The sequence below is a fragment of the Narcine bancroftii genome, chromosome 10 (assembly GCF_036971445.1).
Source record: "Narcine bancroftii isolate sNarBan1 chromosome 10, sNarBan1.hap1, whole genome shotgun sequence".
NCBI classification, from domain to species: Eukaryota; Metazoa; Chordata; class Chondrichthyes; order Torpediniformes; family Narcinidae; genus Narcine; species Narcine bancroftii.
The window spans coordinates 104099591-104121960 of record NC_091478.1 but is presented as its reverse complement, the minus strand read 5'-3'; the positions used below and the strand labels follow the sequence as shown (position 1 = coordinate 104121960).

At 39.5% G+C, this 22370-nt stretch overlaps 1 protein-coding gene and 1 long non-coding RNA gene across 4 annotated transcripts in view; one reads left to right on the top strand and one right to left on the bottom strand.

Moving 5' to 3' along the window:
• dusp22a (dual specificity phosphatase 22a) overlaps positions 1 to 22370 on the bottom strand; it is an 81998-nt gene that overhangs the window by 12949 nt on the left and 46679 nt on the right. For 2 of the 3 annotated variants that reach the window (XM_069902132.1, XM_069902131.1), the window contains 3 exons: positions 17421 to 17495; positions 2306 to 2380; positions 2014 to 2185 (listed from right to left, as the gene is read on the bottom strand). In XM_069902132.1, the coding sequence (XP_069758233.1) occupies positions 2014 to 2185; positions 2306 to 2380; positions 17421 to 17495 (322 nt within the window). The remainder of the gene's footprint in view (positions 1 to 2013; positions 2186 to 2305; positions 2381 to 17420; positions 17496 to 22370) is intronic. The other variant, XM_069902133.1, reaches the window with a different exon arrangement.
• Positions 12103 to 20922, top strand: LOC138745062 (uncharacterized). The gene is made up of 3 exons (XR_011345980.1): positions 12103 to 12215; positions 12393 to 12525; positions 20513 to 20922. It is a non-coding gene; the product is annotated as an uncharacterized lncRNA (long non-coding RNA).

Genomic DNA, 22370 nt, shown 5'->3' with positions numbered 1-22370 from the left:
GTCCTAAACAAAATGACTTATGTAATAACTATGTTTCTAATTACAATTGATATGTGATATGTGTATGATATGATTTGATTGATGTTATCATTTTTACCTTGTGTAAAGGATTTTCATTAAACTCAATAAAATATTTTAAAAAGAAAGAAACTCCATTACTAAACATATAAAAACAGAAAATTCTGAACACCCTCAGTACGTGCAGCTGTGCTTGTGGAAAAAGAAAAACGGTTAACGTTTCGGGTCAAAGACCTTTCCTTAGAACCAGGAAAGAGAGAAAGCCAAGTTAGTTTGAAGCTGTAGAGAAGTTGGTGAGAGGGATACAAAGAAGGGGAACATCTATGAAAACATGAGGCCATGGGCACATCCTTTCATAGATTCTCTTTGTCCTATTTGTCCAAAGAAGAGAGAGGCCTTGGCCTCGTCTCATTTACGGCCCAAATCTCTGCTCTAACCCACTCTCCTCCAATATAGAAATAACAGTCTGCCCATAATCTTCACCTTCCCCCCATCCCCCGCATTCCACATTCTGTGGATCCTTTGTGATCTCTGCTAGTTTCAGCAAGATTCAAACCCCGGGCACATCTTCCCCTTCCCTCCTCTCCCCTTTCAGCATTGTAAAGGAACCATTCTCTCCACACCTCTCTGGTCCATTCTTACGAACTGCCAACCACTCCACTTCTACACTTTTCTACACCACCATAGGAGAATACTACACCTGCCATTTCCAGATCTTCCCTTCCCATCAACCCAAAGTCCAGTCCCTTCAAGTGAAGCAATTATACACTTGGACTTCTTCACATCTAGCATACTGCATCTGATGCTCACAATGGGATCTCCTTTATATTGGAGAAACCAAAGACAGTGTGGGTAATTGAATTGCTCACCTCTTGCAATTCATCCAGAGGGGTAAACTGGCGCTTCCTGTTGCCTGCCTTTTTAATTCTCTATTCCACTCCAACACTGATATATCTATAGCCTTCTTCATGCTTATAAGAGGTCCAAAATGACTTTGCAATCTTCTGGACTCAGTTTCAAATTCTATTACTTCAGGTAAACATTCTCTCTCAGTGTGGCCTTATTTGTTGAAACTCATTCATCTCAATTTTGGCTCATTTCTTTTTTTTTCCTGCTGGGTGGGTCATTTCACATCTTTGACATACTTTCTGCATTTCACCATTTACCTGAAATCTTGCTCTCTGTCTGTCCTTTTCTCAAGGCTTCTGTTCCATATTTTTTCTCTAATTGCACCCCTATTAACACTCGACAATTCATCCCCAAGGCAACCCTTATCTCACCCTCTCAGACATATTCCTTTTGCCCTATTTGTCCATCCTTCACCTTTTCTTCAACTTAGGGTGGCACAGAGAGCAGAGCGGTTCACGCAACATTGAACAGGAGCAGGGTTTGAATTCCGTGCTGTCTGTAAGGACTTTGTACATTCTCCCTGAGTCTGCATGAGTTTTCCCTAGGGGGCTCCAGTTTCTTCCCACCATTCAAAATGTAGCAGGGGTTGTGGGTTAATTGGGTGTAAATGGGCAGAATGGGTTTGAAGGCCGCAAGGACCTGTTATCGTGCTATGTGTATGTCAAAATAAATTATAATTCCCTTCTTTTATCCCTCTTTCAAAGTTCTGCCACAGTGCTTTGACCTGAAATGTTAACTCAGATTCTCTTTTCACAGATGCTGCTTAATTTGCTGTGTGTTTCCAACATTTTCTGTTTTTATTTCATATCTTCAATATCTGCATTTTTATAAAATTTCCATGGTTAAGCAATTGGAAGGTTAGTGGAATATAAACAAAATGTATTACAGCCTTTTTTCCTCCTGCAGTTCCTTGACAATGAATGAAACATTGTTATTCATCTTTTCAAACAACAATTACTCACTGGATGTTATGGTCAATGGACATCAAGGTTACAGTACATTAAACTGGCATATAAAGTCATAAATTCATAGACATCTGACTCCCATCATAGTTTTGCAGGCTCATTAGTCCCGAGTAACGATTACCTCTTTTGCAAGGGTTGCATCAAACTCTTGGAGCTGTTGCTGGAAGTTAATGTTTGGGTTGGCGTATGATCGGACAGACTTCACAGCGAATAAACACTCCTCCCAGCTATAGTCAGTCACCGTCATGAGGTAAGCCACCACCATGGTCGTGCTGCGTGAAACTCCAGCCAAGCTGTCGCACGGGAAGCAATGAGATGAGACAGAGTAAATGCTAAGTAATACATCTTAATGGAAGATTAAATGAAGGAAACAAAACATAGATGGTTTGAGATGTAACTGACATGGCACCTACCAATGGACAATGCACCCTCCACCGTTAATCCGACTTTCATGGATAAACTTGATACATTCCTTAAAATATTGTATTCTAAAAACATAAATCATTGAACCATTTTTATTTTTCAATACAATTGAAATGCAGAATACATAAAAAGAAAGATTATACAAGAACTATACATGATATAATGAGTTTCAGTAAACTCATTACACCATTAGGAAATGTTAGTTATCAGGAAAAAACTGGATAGATAAGGAAAAAGGCTAATTAAGATAGGCAATATTATAAAAGGTTGACGACAAGAACACAGAAAAGTAGAAAGTGGAGAAGACCACATCCTTTCCAGGATAGTATGTCTTCTTCCTAGGATTGAGAATGTCAGTCATCAACCTCATCAGCTTCTGGCAGGTAACCAAACAAACTTTACAGCCCATAATTAAACAGATGAAGCTACAGCATGCCTATGGAGAGAAAAGCAGAATCAACTCTTCCACTTGATGATGTCCGTCTCATCAGAAAGGTCTTACCTTTTTGTCTGCACGTCATTCTATATGGTGCTAAGTTTAGGAATGTGTATGTGAACATAAATTCACAACCTCGTCTCCAACATCTGAGAAGGAAAGGCATGCTGGAGATCTGCATTGATTTGATAGAAATATTTAAGATTATGAAAGGGATAGACAGAGTGGATGTGTATAGACTATTTCCGTTAAGAGGACGAAAGATTAAAACAAGAGGACATGAGTTAAGAATTAAGGGGCAGAGGTTTAGAGGTAACATGAGGGGGAACTTCTTTACTCAGAGAATGGTAGCCGTGTGGAATGAGCTTCCGGGAGAAATAGTGGCGTTGGAGTCAATTGTATTATTTAAGAAAAGGTTGGACAGGTATATGGATGAGAAGAAGATGGAGGGTTATGGGCATTGTGCAGGGAGGTGGGACTAGAAAGGGGTGTTTGGTTCGGTGTGGACTAGAAGGGCCTAATGGCCTGTTTCTGTGCTGTAATTGTTATGTTATGTTATGTTATCTCAGGAATGCCATAATATTGACCAAGAACAAGAAAGAAGACAAGTCTGATTGTGGTGTCACCCTGCTATTCGCCATCACCAGGACCCTCCTTAACTATCTCCTCCAAGTTGCTGAAGAGCTACATGATTAATGAAGAGAGACTGTAGGTGGGGCAACCTCTTCAATATTTAGCTGCCCACAGAAGGTTGTCTCTATCTCTACATTTGCTGCACTCTGAACAAAAGACCCAATCTTTTGCAGACTGGTGTCAAGCAAGACTGTGTCATTGCCCGAACATTTTATTTCAATATTTCTCACTGCAATAATACCCTGGAATGGAGCTTACATGCAGGGCAAACTGTACAAACTATTTCACGTCCACTTCAGAACCAAGGACAATTTCAATGATTGATGTGCAGTGAGCAATTGATACTTATACATGAAATTCTTCGCAGGACGAGTTCCAAGCTATTGTTCATGTGCTCATTGCAGCAAATTAGAGAATGTACCTTACACTTAACATCTGTAAAACACTGGGATTCTATGTAAACATCTGCCAGAGAAATTCACAATGAGATCCAAAAATCATGGTTCCCTTCTCAAAATTGCTTTGTTCAAGTTCAAAGCTAAAATATATAGTCAGAGGACATCCATGGCATCACATGCAACCTGAGATTCTTTTTTCTGTGGGTGGGCTCAACTATTTCTGTACTGGTAACTGTAAACCTAAAGAAATCTCTTGGTGCCTGCCACATTGACCACCGCCAGTGGGCTGATATCGCCTCAAACCGTGCATCTTGGCGCCTCACAGTTTGGCGGGCAGCAACCTCCTTTGAAGAAGACCGCAGAGCCCACCTCACTGACAAAAGGCAAAGGAGGAAAAACCCAACCCCCAACCCCAACCCACCAATTTTCCCCTGCAACCGCTGCAACCGTGTCTGCCTGTCCCGCATCGGACTTGTCAGCCACAAACGAGCCTGCAGCTGACGTGGACATTTACCCCCTCCATAAATCTTCGTCCGCGAAGCCAAGCCAAAGAAAAAAGAACTGTAAACAGTACTCATCTAAAACTGTGCAAATGCACATGTATATATAAAGATGTCATAAATAATGAGCATATGAATCTTAAATGTGTCTCTAAATGAGTGTAGTTATCCCCTATTGTTCTAGAGTCTGATAGTTGAGAGGTAGTAAGTTATCGATCCACAAAGATGGCAGCACAAGGGTGTTGAAGGAAACATGCAGGATTTTGCCTTCATTCGTTGGGCCATTAAGTTTAAAAAATAGGCAGGTCTTGATACACTTGATAAAATATTGGTTAAACTACAATGAAGCATAATGGACAGTCTAGATCACCACTCTGTCAGAAGGACATGATTACACTGGAGACCATGAGAGGAATTTCTCCAGGATTTTTCCTGGGATGGAATGCTTTAGATATGAGGGGAGACTGGATTGGCACTGAGATGCTCAGATTGGACAAGACACTTTTTCCTATCAGAAACTGCAATGATCAGCACCTATAAAGTTATCATATCACTCTGCCCAAAGAAGGTCTTTGTTTGGTTGCACCTTCCATAAATCAATTCTATCTCTCGCCCAGAAAAACGTAGAAGATTTATTGGATCTACTTAAAGAGACAGAGCATTGTGGAGCATTGTTTTTATAACAAAAAATAGACTTTATTCACAATAAATTATATACTAAAGGTAAACGGTTCAAAGTCTCTTCTCTCCCTTAATTTTGTATCATTCCCATCACTGGAGATTGTTACAAAACATAGAAATTCTGGAGGAACTCAGCAGGTCTCTCACTGTCCACAAGAGGTAAATATATACAACCAACATTGCGCCCCTGAGTCCTTCTTCAAGGTACAATAAAATGCAGGCAGGTGCCAGAATTAAAAGGCTGGGAAGAAGGGAAGAAAGGGCAGGGGGAAGACTACAGATCAACTGTCATAATGGTGGTAATCGGAGTTGGATAGAAGGGTGGTTTGGCTCTGTGAGTGCAGATCTAGGGGAAAGGAGACAGAAGGAAAAACGAAGAGAGCAAGAGGAAAGGAGAAATAGGGATAGATGGGGTGGACTAACTGAAAGCGGAGTAGTCAATGTTAATGTCATCTGTTTGGAGGGTGCCCAGACAGAATGTGAGGAGTTGTCCCTCCACTTTGAGGTGGTTTATTTTGGCAGTGGATGAGACCATGGACAGAGATTTTTGAGTTTCACTGCACATTGTTAACATATTTACACCATTGCCACCACTGTGGCACCTTGACTGTTGTTTGAGGGGTTGTTTTTAATCTGTTATCATTAAAACAAACATAGCAATAACCACTTGGAGTCATTTACAAGAATTGCTTTGCTGTGTTTCCTACCATCCTAAACACACTTCAGATATATTGTTTATCTCTCAAATGCTTTGTGATATTAGGAGTTTTTGGAATGTGCTGGATAAATAAGGATTTTAGTACTGCCGCTGAATGACATACATCCTCCCGAACTCATCCCTGATCTCTAATGTCAATACGGAGGTTTCCATCCAATGAGTGGGCTTTTGGAATCTCAGCTGGTGAAATGTTCTTCAAAAAATGAAATGTCATAGCTATGCATTTGCTTCACCATTATTTATAATCTATGACATAATGTATGGTTTAAGTATACAATGCTGTTCCATAGAAAAGAAGAATAGAGTCTTTGCTTAACTTTAATGAAGAAAATGGGAATAAATAAATATTTAAGAGAAAATAAAAAGACACCAGCAAATATCCAGCTGGAAGTACATGGTGAGAGTGTTTGTCAGGATTGTGCTGTTGAAATCATGTTTTTTTAAATGTAATTTATAACAATTTTTCACCTGTGATGCTGCCATAAAACCTTTAGGAGGTCATCTTGGAGATAAGAAAATGGTAGAAAAGGAAACCATTTTATTGGCCAAAATTAAGACTTAGTTATGACATGTTCATGACAATAAATTCTGATTCTGACTGAAGGGAGTTGTTTGCAACAGGAAACGAGATGCAGGTGTTACAGAGTTCTGTGTTGTGATTTGACCTATGTGTTGTGTGGTTTTATGTTAAAAAGTGACAGTTTGCCTAAGAGAGCCAAGGTGAAGGTGGACTGGTGAGAGAGTGGGAGACGGACTGAACATGTGCAAAAATTGATCTAAAAATTTCTGAACTTGAACGATAAACCACCACTGGGGGTGCTGTGGAATGGAAGAAGGCCCAGAGTATAAGTCATGGTCTGAAGAACAGTTTAGAATGTTGGGATTTCAAAAAGGATGAACATTCTGAAGGCAGCCAGAAGGATCAGGACCAAGCCAGTGGTTCCTCTCTCTGCAAGCAACACAAGACAATTACGAATTTTGTGCTCCCTCTCTCTCACTCTCTCAAAGATCTTTTGGCTTCAGTTTACCAAACAAACTGAATTTTGTTTATGATCTTTGCTTCGGTTAAGATCGAAGTTTTGTATGTTGGAAATATAACAGACTTTAATTACATATGTTATATTTAGGCTGGGGAATTTATTAGTTTTACACTGTTATAGAAATTTGCATAGTAACCAGTGGGCATTGTTATAAAAGGGGGGATTTTGAATTAAAGTTTAAAGGTGGATTTTTTGTTAATAAAGTAATTGTTCATCTTTACCCCTGTCTGATCTCTTCTTTGTGGTTGCTGGTTTGATCTTGAAACATAATTTTGGGGCATCGTCCAGGATCAAACCAATTTGGAAGCTTTAGGCGATTGACTTGTGCTTAGTTATCAGTTGTCTGAGTTTGACAACCTCCAGCTTGAAATTAAAAATAAACGATGAGTGTATAAATCACCAGCTGAAAAACCAGCAACTATAAATATTGACCAGTTCATAGCGAACCCTTCAGTGGTTAATTTAAAAATGGCTAAAAAGTCAGAACTGATGGTTATAGTTGGCAAGTTAAAACTTATTACAGTAAGAACTGGGAAGAAAATAAAGGAAATTGCCCAAAAGATTGTTAAGCTCTATGTAGGAAAGGGGGTATTTGAAGAAGCTGCATTTGAACAGTTTGCAAAGGAGAAAACTTCAGAGGAAGTAAAGTTGGCTTTGAGAAAACGAGAGTTAGAGGAAAAAAGAGAGGCAGAAAGGAAAGCCGAACGGGAAGCAGCAAGGCAGACAGAAATGGAGGAATGGGCCGCAAGGGAGGAGAGAGAGAAAGAATGGAAGCATGAGCTAGAACTAGCTAAATTGAGGCAGACCCTAACCCAAGGAAAAGGAGAAGCCCAAAATCCATGTGCAGGTCAGGAGGAGAGGTTTCTAGTCAGTAGAGAAGTGAGGTTACTTCCTTCATTTGTGGAAGCTGAAATAGACCAGTATGTTCAGCATTTTGAGAAAGTAGCTGTAAATTTAAAATGGCCACCAGACCAGTGGTCACTCGTCCTACAAAGTGTTCTTAAAGGGAAAGCCTGACAGGTGTATTTGTGTCTCACTGTACAATAAGCAGCTGATTACGAATTTGTAAAGCAGGTTATACTCCAATCTTATGAACTAGTCCAAGAGGCTTTTAGACAAAAGTTCAGGAGTTTAAAAAAAGCAAAAACCCAATCTTACCTGGATTTTGCTTATTGGAAGGTTGTATGTTTTGTTCGGTGGTGTGCCGCAATGAAAGTAGAAAATAACTTTGATTTATTGAAGGAAATCATTCTGATTGAGGAGATTAAAAATTGTGTTCCTAGCAATATTCAAATGTACTTGGCAGAGAAAAATATAAAAACTTGACAAGAATTGGCTAAATTTGCAGAGGAATATGCTTTAACCCACACACCTAAGTGGACACCAGTGAAAACCTTTCAAAGGAATACTGCTGATAATCCAAGTAGAGTAGGAAGAAAATCTAGAAGTGAGGTTAAAGGAAGAGAGGAAGAGAAATGGGTGAAGGAAAAATTTTCAAGTGTTATTTGCCACTATTGTAAGAAGCCAGGGCACATAATAGCAAATTGTCCTGAACTGAAAGGGAAGAAAGAGAAAGGGGTAGTACCAACTGCCTGTGTTCAGAGTGAGAAAGTTAGGGATATTTTTAAAGCATTCATGACTGAAGGTTTCATTTCGGTTAAAGAAGGATCCAATCAAGTGCCAGTTAAAATCCTACGAGATACTGGAGCAGCCCAATCGCTTGTATTAAGCAACGTTTTGAATTATGGTGAGGAGACCGATACTGGAGATGTGAATTTAATTAAAGGCATCGGTGGTGAAGCAGAGCCTATACCTTTGCATAGAATAGTGATGAAATCAGACTTAGTTAATGGCCCAGTTACAATAGGGATAAGATCAAGTCTGCCGGTGGATGGAGTTTCTCTTTTGTTAGGAAATGGTTTAGCAGAGGGTAAAGTCATACCTGCGGTGAAACTCACAAGTAAGCCATTGGTTTATGAGTCCAAAAAGGATTTGGAAATCTACCCTGCGTGTGCCATTACTAGAGCCATGTCTAGAGAAAAGGTAGAGGTAGAGAAAGTCTGTGATGATCCTGTAGTGGAGGCAAGCATTGAGGACAAACCTAAGGATGCAGCTTTGCTGTTGTAAAGAGAAGAATTAATAGCCAGATAAAAGTTTGATCCTGATCTTGCTGGGATAAAAGATAAGATTCTGTCTAAACAGGAAATTGAAACTATGCCAGTAGGTTACTTTGTTCAAGATGGAATATTGATGAAAAAGTGGAGACCACAAGTGATACCTGCCAGTGAAAACTGGGCAATAATAAAGCAAGTTGTAATTCCCAAAACATACAGGAATTAAATATTAAAGTTGGCTCATAGTACACCTTTAGGAGGTCATCTTGGAGATAAGAAAATGGTAGAAAAGGAAACCATTTTATTGGCCAAAATTAAGAATGGATGTTGTGAACTTTTGTAGAATCTGTCACACTTGTCAACTGGTGGGCAAGCCTAATGAAGAACCACCAGTGGCACCTTTACAACCCATCCCTGCTTTCGGGGAGCCCTTCTCAAAAGCGATAGTGGATTGTGTTGGCCCATTACCAAAAAACAAAGCGGGAAATGAATATTTGTTAACATTCAAGTGCACAGCTTCAAGGTTTCCAGAGGCTATTCCCCTGAGAAACATTAAAGCAAAGACGATTGTGAAGGCTATGCTAAAATTTTTCATACTGTTCGGTCTACCAAGGGAAATTCAATTGGACCAAGGGAGTAATTTCATGTCTGGAATATTTCAACAGGTGGTGTATGAATTGGGAGCTCATCAAATTGTGTCATCTGCCTATCATCCTGAAGGTCAAGGGGCCTTGAAAAGGTTCCATTTATCTGTGAAAAATATGATGAGGGCTTATTGTGTGGAAAATAAAAAGGAGTGGGATGAACAAATCCATTTGTTATTGTTTGCTATTAGAGAGGCAACTCAGGAGTCTCTTGGCTTTAGTCCATTTGAGTTGGTGTTTGGTCATGAAGTCAGGGGTCCATTACTATTGTTGAAGGAACAGTGGATACATAATGATATACAATCAAATGTGTTGGATTATGTTTTCAAATTTAAAAACAGATTACATCAGGCTTGTGAGATGGCAAGGAAAATTTTAAAAACTGCTCAGGGAAAAATAAAAATTCGGTATGATCAAAAAGCAAAAATTAGGGATATTAAACCTGGCGACAAAGTATTGGTTTTGTTTCCAATGCAGTGAAACCCTTTGAGATCTCAGTTTTCTGGACCATAAAAGGTGAAATCAAAAATTAACCAGGTCAGTTATGTCATTGAGACACCTGATCATCGAAGAGAGACACAGGTCTGTCACGTGAACATGCTTAAACCTTACTTTGAGAAAATGACTGAGGAGGAGACTACGATTCCAACCAAGGTGCTAGTTATAGAAGAAAGTAAGGAGGAGATAAGTTTCAGGGAAGGTCATGGAGCACAGAAAGTGCTAAGCACAGGATGGAAATTTCTATAGTTTTGCAAAACCTAGACACCAAGTTAATCCATTTGACTAAATCAGAAAGGGAAGAAATGAAGATATTACTTATGAAATTTAAGTATATATTCTCAGATGTTCCAAGAAGAACTACTGTGGCTGGTTATGATGTGGAGGTCAGTGATGCTAAGCCTATTAAGCAGCATCCTTACCGAATTAATCAGGAAAAGAGCAGATTGTTGGATCAAGAGGTGGATTACATGCTCAAAAATGACATCATCCAAAAATCAAGTTCAATTTGGAGTTCACCCTGTGTTCTGGTGCCTAAGCCAGATGGCTCAATTAGGTTTTGTACAGATTATTGAAAGGTAAACATGGTGACAAAGACTGATGTGTTCCCTATTCCCAGAATAGATGATTGTATAGATAAGGTGGGGAAGGCTAAGTTTCTTACAAAGATTGATTTCTTAAAAAGATACTGGTGTGTTCCTTTGACAGAGAAAGGCAGGAAGATTTCTCCATTTGTTACACCTTCGGGATAGTATGAGTATAATATTATGTCTTTCAGGATGAAAAATGCACCTGGCACATTTCAGAGAATGATTAATGCAGTAATTCAGGGTTTAGAGCACCCAGGAGCCTATATTGATGATTTAGTAATTAGCACAGATACATGGGAAGAATACATGCTTGAATTAGAGCATTTATTTCAGAGACTGGTGAAAGCACACCTCAGTGAATTTGCGCAAGAGTGAGTTTGGACATGCCACTGTAATTTATCTGGGTTATGTGATAGGACAGGGACAGGTGGCACCGGTTGGAGCAAAAGTATTGGTTATCACTGCGTTCCCTATACCCGGTAATAAGAAAGCTCTTCGAAGATTTCTAGGCATGATTGGCTACTATCATAGATTTTGTAAAAACTTTGCAGAAATTGCACTCCCATTAACAAAACTACTTGGAAAGAAAGAAAAATTTATCTAGTTAAATGCATGCCAGGAAGCTTTTCTGAAGTTAAAGGCCATTTTTTATACCATCAGCCTGTTCTTGTGTCCCCCTAACTTTGAAAAGCCATTCTCTTTAGCTGTGGACGCCAGTGACGAAGCAGTTGGTGCTGTACTGTTACAGAAGAAGGATGGTGATGGAGTAGACATCCTATTTTGTACTTCTTGAAAAAGTTTAACGTCCATCAATGAAATTATTCAACCATTAAGAAGGAGTTATTAGTGCTTGTTTTAGCGTTGCAACATTTTCATGTGTATATTTGTACTGCTTAAAAAGCGTTAATAATATATTCTGATCATAATCCATTAGTTTTTCTGTCTAAATTGAAAAATAAGGACAGACGGTTATTGAATTGGAGCTTACTATTACAAGAGTATGATTTAATTATTACACACATAAAGGGGATGGATAATGTAATAGCAGATTGTTTGTCAAGATGTTAATCTGGGTAGATAAGAATCTAATCACATACTTACTGTAAAAAAAATGGAGTGTTTATTTTATTTTATTTATGTAATATTTCCATTAATTGTTAAAAATCTGTTCTTGTGGACCAATTTTTTTTAATAGGGGAGATGTTACAGAGTTCTGTGTTGTGTATTGACCTATGTGTTGCGTGGTTTTATGTTAAAAAGTGACAGTTTGCCTTAGAGAGCCAAGGTAAAGGTGGACTACTGAGAGAGTGGGAGACGGACTGCGCATGTGCAGAAAATGATCTAAAAATTTCTGAACTTGGGTGATAAGCCACCTCTGGGGGTGCTGTGGAGTGGAGGGAAGGAGGCCCAGAGCATGAGTCATGGTCTGAAGGACAGTTTAGAATGTTGGGCATTTTAAAAGAGATGAAGATTCTGAAGGAAGCCAGAAGGTCGGGACCAAGCCATTGTTCCTCTTTCTGCAAGCAAAACAAAAAGACAACTTCAAATTTTGTGCTCTCTCTCTCTCTCTCAAAGATCTTTTGGCTTCAGTTTACCAAACAAACTGAATTTTGTTTATGATCTTTGCTTCAGTTGAGATCGAAGTTTTGTGAGTCTTGTGTGTTTTGTGTCTTAGTTTTTCTGTGGGCTGGTTGGAAATATAACTTAAGATTTGAATTACATATGTTATATTTAGGCTGGGGAATTTATTAGTTTTACACTGAAATGGTACCAAATGTTAGAACCTTGTCAAACTCATGATGTGGTAATATTGATATTTTAACAGACTGAATCCAACTTGCTTGAACAGAGAGTCAATCATCAGATGGACAACCAACTGCACAGAAATGGCAATGAGGTCACCGTTTCACAGCAGTTTCAGCTTTTGCACGAAGTTGACCTGATCATTTCCAAGACAAGTTAGTGAACATTATGGTCAATAATAGCTGCCACCCTGCACTCGCTGAAAACGCAGCCCTTGTATTTCTTACATGGTCTTTGCACTTCCATCATATTCCTTGCTCTTCATTCCCTTCACTCACAAAAGACTCAAGACAGTACATTCCTTTCCCAGATCCTCATGTCTAACCTACTTTCAGACATGACAATCTCTGGCACAATGAATAATACAAAGAAAATTTTCCACCAGAAGACTCTAAGACTAATCCAGCTCCCACTCGCTCATGTATCCGCAGATTATTGTATAGTTTATATTTTAAAAAAGCAACTTAATGATAAGATACTCATGGTTAACTTACCAACCCCCAAAAGAGAGGATTCCTGTCCGCCCCATAGAATTCAGCTAAAAGGCATAGGAGGAGCTTGTGATCTCTTGACCTATTTCAATGAATAAGCAGTGACTTTCAATATTAGCTTTCTTTCTCCTTCCACAATTGCACCCTGATTTGTGGTCTTTCCAACATTTTTTTAAAAAATTTCTAAGTTGCTTTTGAAAAGCACATCATCATCTCACTCAAGATCTTGAAGATAGACATGTGTGAAAAGAAAAGACATTCCCTTCCGTTACTTCCTTTGCATTTACTCTAATTCCTTAACACAAAAATTAGCCACATGTTATAAAGGTCATGGACTGGGCATGTAGATAGCCCTGGAGGAATGTTAGAGCATTAGTCATAAGGATAAAAATCATGGAATTGGAATTATTTTGTGTTCCTCATTACAGGAAGGATGTGGAAGCCATGAAGAGGGTGCAGATGAGATTTACCAGAATGTTGCCTAGATTGGAAAATATGTCTTATGAGGCAAGGTTAGTAGAGTCTTTGGGTGAGAGATGACTTAATAGAGGTCTACAAGATTATGAGAGGCATAGGTAAGATAAGGTAGTCGGTCAGCACCTTTTTCCCAGGGTGGGACAAGCAAACACCAGAGGATATCTGTACAAAGTGAAGGAAGGAAAGTTTTGGTAGGTATCAGGGGTAAGTTTTTTTACACAGAGTCGTAGGTGCCTGGAATGCATTGCCAGGGATGGTAGTAGAGACTGGAACAAAAGAGGCATTTAAGAGTCTCTTAGATAGGTGCATGGATAAAGAAAAATAGAGGGATATGAGATTGGGAGGGTTTTGGTTTTTTTAGTAGGTATGTATGGGTCATCACAACATCTTGGGCTAAAGGGCCTGTACTATGTTGTAATGCTCACTGTTCTATGTAAAAATATACAAATTCTGCTTTTTCATTGATTCTATTTATAATTGGATCTCTGTCTGTGCAGATGCTTGGCCTTGTTATCAATAATGTAAGTGATAACAAAAAACATTCATTTCTAGAAAATATGTGGCATCCAGAATTCTTTGAATGGAGAACTTTTTACTTTGGAGAAGTGGTTTTTGCTAAGCAACCATTACGCAATTTAATATGCCTGGAAAACAGTCTTAATGTCAGTGTCTGCCAACCAAAAGTAATCAAGAGTAGGCAAATGAGACTTTATTAATGGAAACATCAGAATTGGCCAGTAATTTTACAATCTTTTAATTAAACAGTCCTGAAAAGAAATTTAATAAGTCAGAGAGAATTTTCAGAAATAAAAATTAAAGGTTACAAAAACAAAGAAAGTCATCAAGTTCGTGAGCTTACTTGAAACCTTATTCTTTTCCTTAGTCATTATCCCATCCGACCCTCATACCTTTGAAAGGCTCTCGGTGTCCAAATATCTGTTTAAGTCTCAAATATGTTGAAAGACAGAGTGTCCCCTTGGGCTGAGAATTCCAAAAAACGAAGGGCAGCACAGTTAGCACAGCAACTAGTATAACACTATTACAGCGCCAGTTCGAATCCAGCACTGTCCGTCAGGAGTTTATATATTTTCTCCATGTCCAAGTGGGTTTCCTCCATGTGCTCGCATTTCCTCCCACATTCCTATGATGTATGGGGATTAATTTGTGTATTTGGGTGGAACAGGCTGTAACCCTAATTTTTTTTTAATTAATTGAGCATTAACAACTATCTGTGTGAAATAAGACCTCCTCATCTCTGTTTCAAATGACCAATCCTCTGTCCTCGGACTCTGCCCAATTCCTCCAGATTCTCCAGCCTGAAATGACAAATTCTCAACATCAAAGCTATAAATCCCCCTCAGAATGTTTTGTACTTCAATGTTGGTTAGAAAAGGCCAATATCATTCAACTATTTCTCATGGAACAACCTGTCAGCACGAGAATCATTCTTATTAATCACTTTACACATCCCTTCCGCCTTAAGAAGTGGCCATGAATGAGACACTTGCATAATTAGTACTCATAGCCCAAGCGCTCAGAAGAGACTGCCATTAACAAAGAGTATGTTTCTGTTCAGTGAATTAATTTATGACACTGAATATTTGAACCATCATATCTCTCTCTCTCTCCATCTTCTCTCTTTCTCTTTACCTTTCTCTTACCCCCTCCCTCCCTCCACAATTGCTACCATTCCAATTCATCCTTATAATTCACACATTATAGAAGTTTACAAAATTGGGGTCCAAATTGCATCAACCATTCCAAATTATCCATATCTTCATTGCCACTAAATCCCAATGCAAAATATTTGTTTTGCATCTTTCCTTTGCCTTCACTCCTTCATCCCACCATCGCTTTGACTATTGATGCAATTTAAATAGAATATCTTGCCAAACATGAGGCCAAAGTAAAAGTAAAACTCGGCTTCCTGCACATGATCCATATCCCTCTATATCTAACTAGAGCCTCTTAAACATGACTCTTCCATCTATTTCTATATTGTACAAATTATTTTCCACACAATGTGGGGGCTTTTTTCATTTTCCATTAAATTTTTCTATCCTCTCTTCTCTTTCTCTAGAGATTTTCCAATGCTTTACAGAAATTTCTTCAGTATTATTGACCCCGTAACTTTATTCTTTGATGTAACACTTATTGAAAAAAACTCAGTGAAATCCCTGAGATTATTTAAGGACTAAATATACGTATACATCTCTGAGGGAGATCAAAGTCCTTTTGAATTGACAAACTTGATGGTCTCCCCTTTGATGTGACCTGACTGGTTGAGTTCCACCAGCAGGCTATCTTTTGAAGGGCATCATGTCATGTGTCTCCCAAATAACCCATACAAAGTATATTAGATCTGCAAATCCAAGCAATTCTGGACAATCCACAAAGGGAAAGCAAACACTTTCAATTGTTTGGTAATTGACAGAAGTGCTCTGCTTAGATACAGCTACTGAACCATACTGTTAGTAGACCAAGGTATGCTGTGTCTTACAGTTAGTTCCTATGACTTCCATCAACAATCCTAAATCAGCAAGGACACGTTCCACTGATTATATCTGCAAACAGATCGAATCCTGCAGGATTTAGAGGGAAGAACACTTCCATTTTTTACACTTTCCATAAAATGGAGAAAGAGAAGAGACAGCAGTGTCATTGATATAAAATTGTACAGGTTGTAGGAATCCTAATTCTTCTCTTGGACTAATATCAGATGCTGCTTCCAGAACCTTCTAGGCAAATAATAGCAGATCTTGCTAGTACAAAGTATTATGGCAACTGATACATGCCATTCGGGGATTCCTTTGTTCTCATTAAAGTTATATAGAACTCAAGGTACAGGTATTCACCAGATTCTTGAGTGGATCTCACACTGACAAAGGATGAAGCCTTTGCCCTGTCTTTCACAGCGATATTTTTCACTATTCCCTGCACGATGTTTTCATATGTTCTCCATAGCCTGCAATATTCTTCTATTGTCATATTTATTTTTCTATTTATTTGTTTGTGTTTTATTCCATATATATTTATGTGCCCATATATTTATGGGACCAAGAAAAGCTGCCTGAGGACCTTCATGATGCCATCATCATCACCCTATACAAAAACAAAGGTGAGAAATCAGACTGCTCAAACTACAGGGGAATCACGCTGCTCTCCATTGCAGGCAAAATCTTTGCTAGGATTCTCCTTAATAGACTAATACCTAGTGTCGCCGAAAATGTCCTCCCAGAATCACAGTGTGGCTTTCGCACAAACAGAGGAACTACTGACATGGTCTTTGCCCTCAGAGAGCTCCAAGAAAAGTGCAGAGAACAAAACAAAGGACTCTACATCACCTTTGTTGACCTTACCAAGAAGAAACACACAAAGATCAGCGTCTACAGAGCCGTTATCATACCCACGCACCTGTTTGGCTCTGAATCATGGATCTTCTACCGGCATCACCTACGATTCCTAGAACACTTCCATCAGCGCTGTCTCCGCTCCATCCTCAACACTCATTGGAATGACTTCATCACCAACATCGAAGTACTCGAGCTGGCAGAGTCCGCAAGCATCGAATCCATGCTGCTGAAGACCCAACTGTGCTGGGTGGGTCACGTCTCCAGAATGGAGGACCATTGCCTTCTCAAGATTGTGTTCTATGGCGAGTTGTCCACTGGCCACCGAGACAGAGGTGCACCAAAGAAGAGGTACAAGGACTGCTTAAAGAAATCTCTTGGTGCCTGCCACATTGACCACCGCCAGTGGGCTGATATCGCCTCCAACTGTGCATCTTGGCGCCTCACAGTTCGGCAGGCAGCAACCTCCTTTGAAGAAGACCGCAGAGCCCACCTCACTGACAAAAGACAAAGGAGGAAAAACCCAACACCCAACCCCAACCAACCAATTTTCCCTTGCAACCACTGCAACTGTGCCTGCCTCTCCTGCATCGGAATTGTCAGTCACCAACGAGCCTGCAGCAGACGTGGACATATCCCTCCATAAATCTTCGTCCGCGAAGCCAAGCCAAAGAAAGAAATTTATGTAAAAGTCATATTTTGCAATGTTAAATTTTGGAGGTCGACTATTACCTGGATATTACTTTTGAGGGGCTGAAAATCACACTGGAATTTAAGTACTGTATCAGTAGCAAGTCCAAATGATCTCTAAATGCATGAAGAACAAAAACACAGGAGTTAAAATAATAACACGGAGTTTGCACAACTAAACAGAAAGTCTCTGATGGGTGGGCAGCCAGGGCGGAGACAAGAGTCTGTGTTTGAGGTGTTGGGAGCTCCAATGGGCGAGTGGCTGGGGCCGATGTGAGAGACTAGGGTCGACTTTTACTTGAGATATATGGAAAATTCCAAATTTTGGGGGCAAAAATAAGGGGTCAACCTTTATATGACATTGACTTTTACACAAGTATATACAGCAATTGCATGACCTGTGTTGGGTTGCCTGAATAATACACAAGCATAGACTGGGAACACTAGCCAACTTTTATCAAATGCCTTGCTAGAACAGTCTACTCAAGGATAGTCAGCATGGCTTTGTGAAGGGAAGGTTGTGCATCACATGTCGAATTGAGTTTTTTGAGGAGGTAACAAAAAGTATTGATGAGGGTAGGTCAGTAGATGTGGTGTACATAGATTTTAGCAAGGCATTTGATAAGGTCCCCCATGAGAGACTCACCCAGAAAGTCATGAGTCATGGAATCAGTGGAACCTTGGTTGTATGGATAAGTAATTGGCTTGTAGGTAAAAAGAAGAGAGTCGTAGAGGACAGAGAGTCTTCTGCCTGGAGGTTGGTGACTAGTGGAGGAACTGCAGGGCTCTGTTCTGGGACCCCTGCTCTTTTTATAAACGACCTGGATAAGAGGCAATGGATGGGTCAGTAAGTTTGTGGACACGAAAGTTGGAGGAGTTGTTGGTGGAGCTGAAGGTTGTCGAAGGTTACAAGAGGATATAGACAGGATGCAGAGTTTGGAAAATTAATTTCAATCTGGATAAGTGTGAGGTGATACATTTTGGAAGACCAAACCAAAAGGCTGAGTACAGGGTTAAAGGTCGATTACTTAAGAGTGTGGATGAACAGAGGGACCTTGGGGTCCAAATCCATACATCCCTCAAGGTTGCTGCAAGGTTGATAGGATAGTTAAGAAGGCCTATGGGATGCTGGGCTTCATTAATAGGGGTATTGAGTTCAGGAACAGAGAAGACATGTTACAATTCTACAAATTTTTGGCGAGACCACACTTAGAGTATTGTGTTCAGTTCTGGTCACCTCATTATAAGAAGGATGTGGAAGCTATGGAGAGGGTCCAGAGGAGATTTAACAGGATGTTGCATGGATTGGGAAACGTGTCTTATGAAGCAAGGTTAGCAAAGCTGTGACTTTTCACTTTAGGGCGTAGAAGGTTGAGAGGAGACTTGATAGAGGTCTATAAAATTATGAGAGGCATAGATAGGATAGACAGCCAGCTCCTGTTTCCCAGGGCAGGATCAGCAAACACCAGAGGACACATGTACAAAGTGAAGGGAGGGACATTTAGGGGAGACAACAGAAGTAAGTTTTTTTACACAGAGAGTTGCGGGTGCCTGGAATGCCTTGCAGTAGCTGGTGGTGGAAGCTGAAACATTGGGGGTATTTAAGAGACTCTTAGACAGACAAATGGATGAAAGAAATATAGAGGGTTACAGGGTAGGGAGGGATTCGTATTTTTTTTTAGGATTGGCACCACATCAAGGGATGAAGGGCTTTTACTGTCCTATGTTCAATTCCTAGAAACTTAATGTGTACGTAACAACATTATCTTGGTTAACACATCCAATAGTGGATTAATTCTCTCTTCTCCATAAGGCTCACTTTCCTCTACTACTCTCCCTCCACCCACTGGCTCCCTTACCCTTCTTTTGTGTCCCCTTTCTCTGTCACATCTTCCCACACTAACCACTCCATCCTCCTCTTTCACTCCAATTCTGTCCTTGTTCTGTAATGTATCCCTTCCTTCCCTTCCCACATATCACCTTCACTTCTTCCTACTTACTTGAACCCCAACCCACATCCACCATGATTCCCCCTGGTTCATTCACACCTCTTCCCCCATTGTCTCTTCTGTAAAAATGGACCAATTGTCCAGTCCTTGTGTCAAGCTGATTTAACTGATTATTGTAGCAAGATGACAATTTTCCTCCCTGACTGATGTATCTAAAACAAATGGTGGTGGATCTGCAGGAAGAATGGAAAGTACATGACACTTATTCTTTGAAATAAGCTCTGAGTTTGACCTCCCAGTCAATGTTCAAAAGCACTAAAGTCCAAGTGATGTGAGTCTACATTCACACTTGGTGATTTGTATCAACAAGCAGTTAAAACCACCCACCCTTCAACTGAACAACATCACTCATTTGTGGTCAGGCTTTATCTTCAGCAGATGAGCAGAATGTAATCTCACTCCCACCCTGTGGAAATGATGGCTTGTGCAATGAATGGACCAGCTGGCGGAAGCAGCAGAGAGCACAAGACTCATTTATTCATGCAGTCCAGTCAGCTAAAGAAAAATAGCTATTAAGCCAGGCTACAATGTATAAAAAACAACTAAACAGGGGTTACAAAGCACAACATAAGTCCTAATTTCTATATGAATAAATCAACTATTAGGCTCTGGAATTCTCCTTATTGGTTCTATAATGTGTCCTAACTGTTGTCTTGCAGCATTTCCTGTCCAGGTGCAGCCTTACATAACCTTACCAAACTTCACTGCCCGATCCAAATTCAAGACTGCACCCTATTTCTTTATCTTTAACTCCATCTTTCACTCAAAATTCTCTCTACTTGCTGGATCAATATGAACACCTGAGAAATGAATAAGTAATTATTTGGTTTTCATGTGTTAATAATACATAAACCAACTGTTATACAGACTCCAAAATTAACATAGGATATTGTAATATGAAAGTAGACATTTTTTATTTGCAATTCATCTCTGCACTAAGTCTCTGCGATCACTTAAATGTCCAAAATAACAACTGTAAGATTGTACCATCATTTGAGTATGAAATCCAGCCTCTAATGCCCTCATTTCAGTTTATTAACCTGACTACTTTCAATTATTGCCACATAAAGGTCACTGCTTGGTCTGCTGAGTTTCTCCAGCTTTGTGTTTTTACTTCAACCACAGGTCTGCAGACTTTCGTCTTTTACTTCAATCAGCTTGGAGCTGCCATGTCAGCAGAAGTCATCGGGGTGATGGACGACTCATTACATTTGCGTGCTCAATGGCCCAGGGACCAATAGGTTAAAAAAAATCACTCTGATAACTGAGTGCCAAGTTGCAATGTGCCCTTAGCAAAGCAACCCCTTTACCAAGAGGAGCTCACAGGTGCAAAAAAGGCTATCTGTTCTTCATCTTAAGTCACAAGGGTTCTAGTTCTGTTGTGCAGCTTTGATTGTAGCTTTATTGTTGGAGACACTGCGTGTTCCCAGATAGATAAATGTTCACACTTATGACAATTGTGAAATACAAAAAAAAAGAACCACACAAGTCTGCAGAAAGTCACTTCTGTAAAAGCAGAATGTGTTTTCCTTCCTGCGGTATTTCCTCTAGACATACTGATTGCAAAAATGAATAAAGTCTTGCTTAAACCAGAAAATCATTTCTTGTAAACGGATGTCAGTTCTCCATAATCTTAATCAATGAACTCAATCCAAATGTTACTTTATAGGATTCAACAAAGGTGTTATAAATCTTTTGTGGGGCTACACTCAAGCTTGCCTGATGAACACAGCCTGCATAAACCCCTCACTGCAAAGTTCTTTGTTTCTAAGACGTGATCTTACTCAATCACATCCATCAATGTCAGTAGTTTACTCTGGGAATATGCCATTTAGTAGTAAAAACTGTCACAATTACAATTCCTGCCAGCACAAAATATCCTCTACATTGGGAGTATTGGAAAGCCAAGACCCTGTTACAGCTTAACATTTAATATCAAGGGACAATAATTAATGTGGTCGCCTCACAAAAATGTTTATTGTTCCCCACTAAAGAAAGCATCCAGCATTCATTTAAAACCAGTAAAGGCTCAACAAAGCAAAAGCTGACCGATAATTTCTGGAGACGTTTAGCAAATTTCTGGCCTTAGAGGGTATAATCATCTGGTTAACCCAAGAAGATAGCTCATCCAAAAGTTAAATTATGAGCAGGATTTGCACAAAAAAATGATGCTAAATGTTCCTTGGAATTTAAAATGATAATAGATTATTCAATTCATGTCTTTGAGATATTAAAGTGAACTGAAATAAACTACTTCCATTGAAGAGCATAGACTAAAAATTACAACCAGATTTTTCACAATTTAAGTTAGGAACTAGTTCTACAAGGAAACGAGTTACAGGGAAAAGTTGAACAGGTTCGGACTTTATTTGCTGGAGTGTAGAAGAATGGGGGGAGATTTGATAGAGGTATGGAAAATTATGATGGTATGGACAGAATACATGCAAACAGGTTTCTCCACTGAAGTTGGGTAAGACAAGATCTGGAGGGCATGGATTAAAGGTGAAAGGTGAAAAATTTAGGGGGAACATTAGAGGGAACGTTTGCATTCAGAGAGAGGTAAGAGTGTCCCTTACTAATCACAGAGCACTGATGGCAAAGGGATTACTTCAAGTGGTATGTGAGTGGAAAGGTTGAGAACCACTGGTGTAGGATGAAATGTTACAGTAAGTCAGAGTTCAGGGTGTGGTGCTAAAGTAAGTCAAAGAGTTCAGGGTGTCATGTTACAAAGTATGAAGCAAAATACAACTAAAAACCGTGCAAGGGGATCATCTTTTAGAAATGAGAGGTGTTGTTAAGTGTCTGATAACAGCAGGAAATAGGCTGAAAGAAAATGGAGGAAAGACGTTTTGTATTTACCTAGAACCCTAGATAACACTCGGACAATGAAAAACCTCACAATTACCACAATGTTTTCTGAACAAAAGACACACCAAGATTGTGCAACTACATCAAACAGCAAATGAAGAATGAACAGATAATC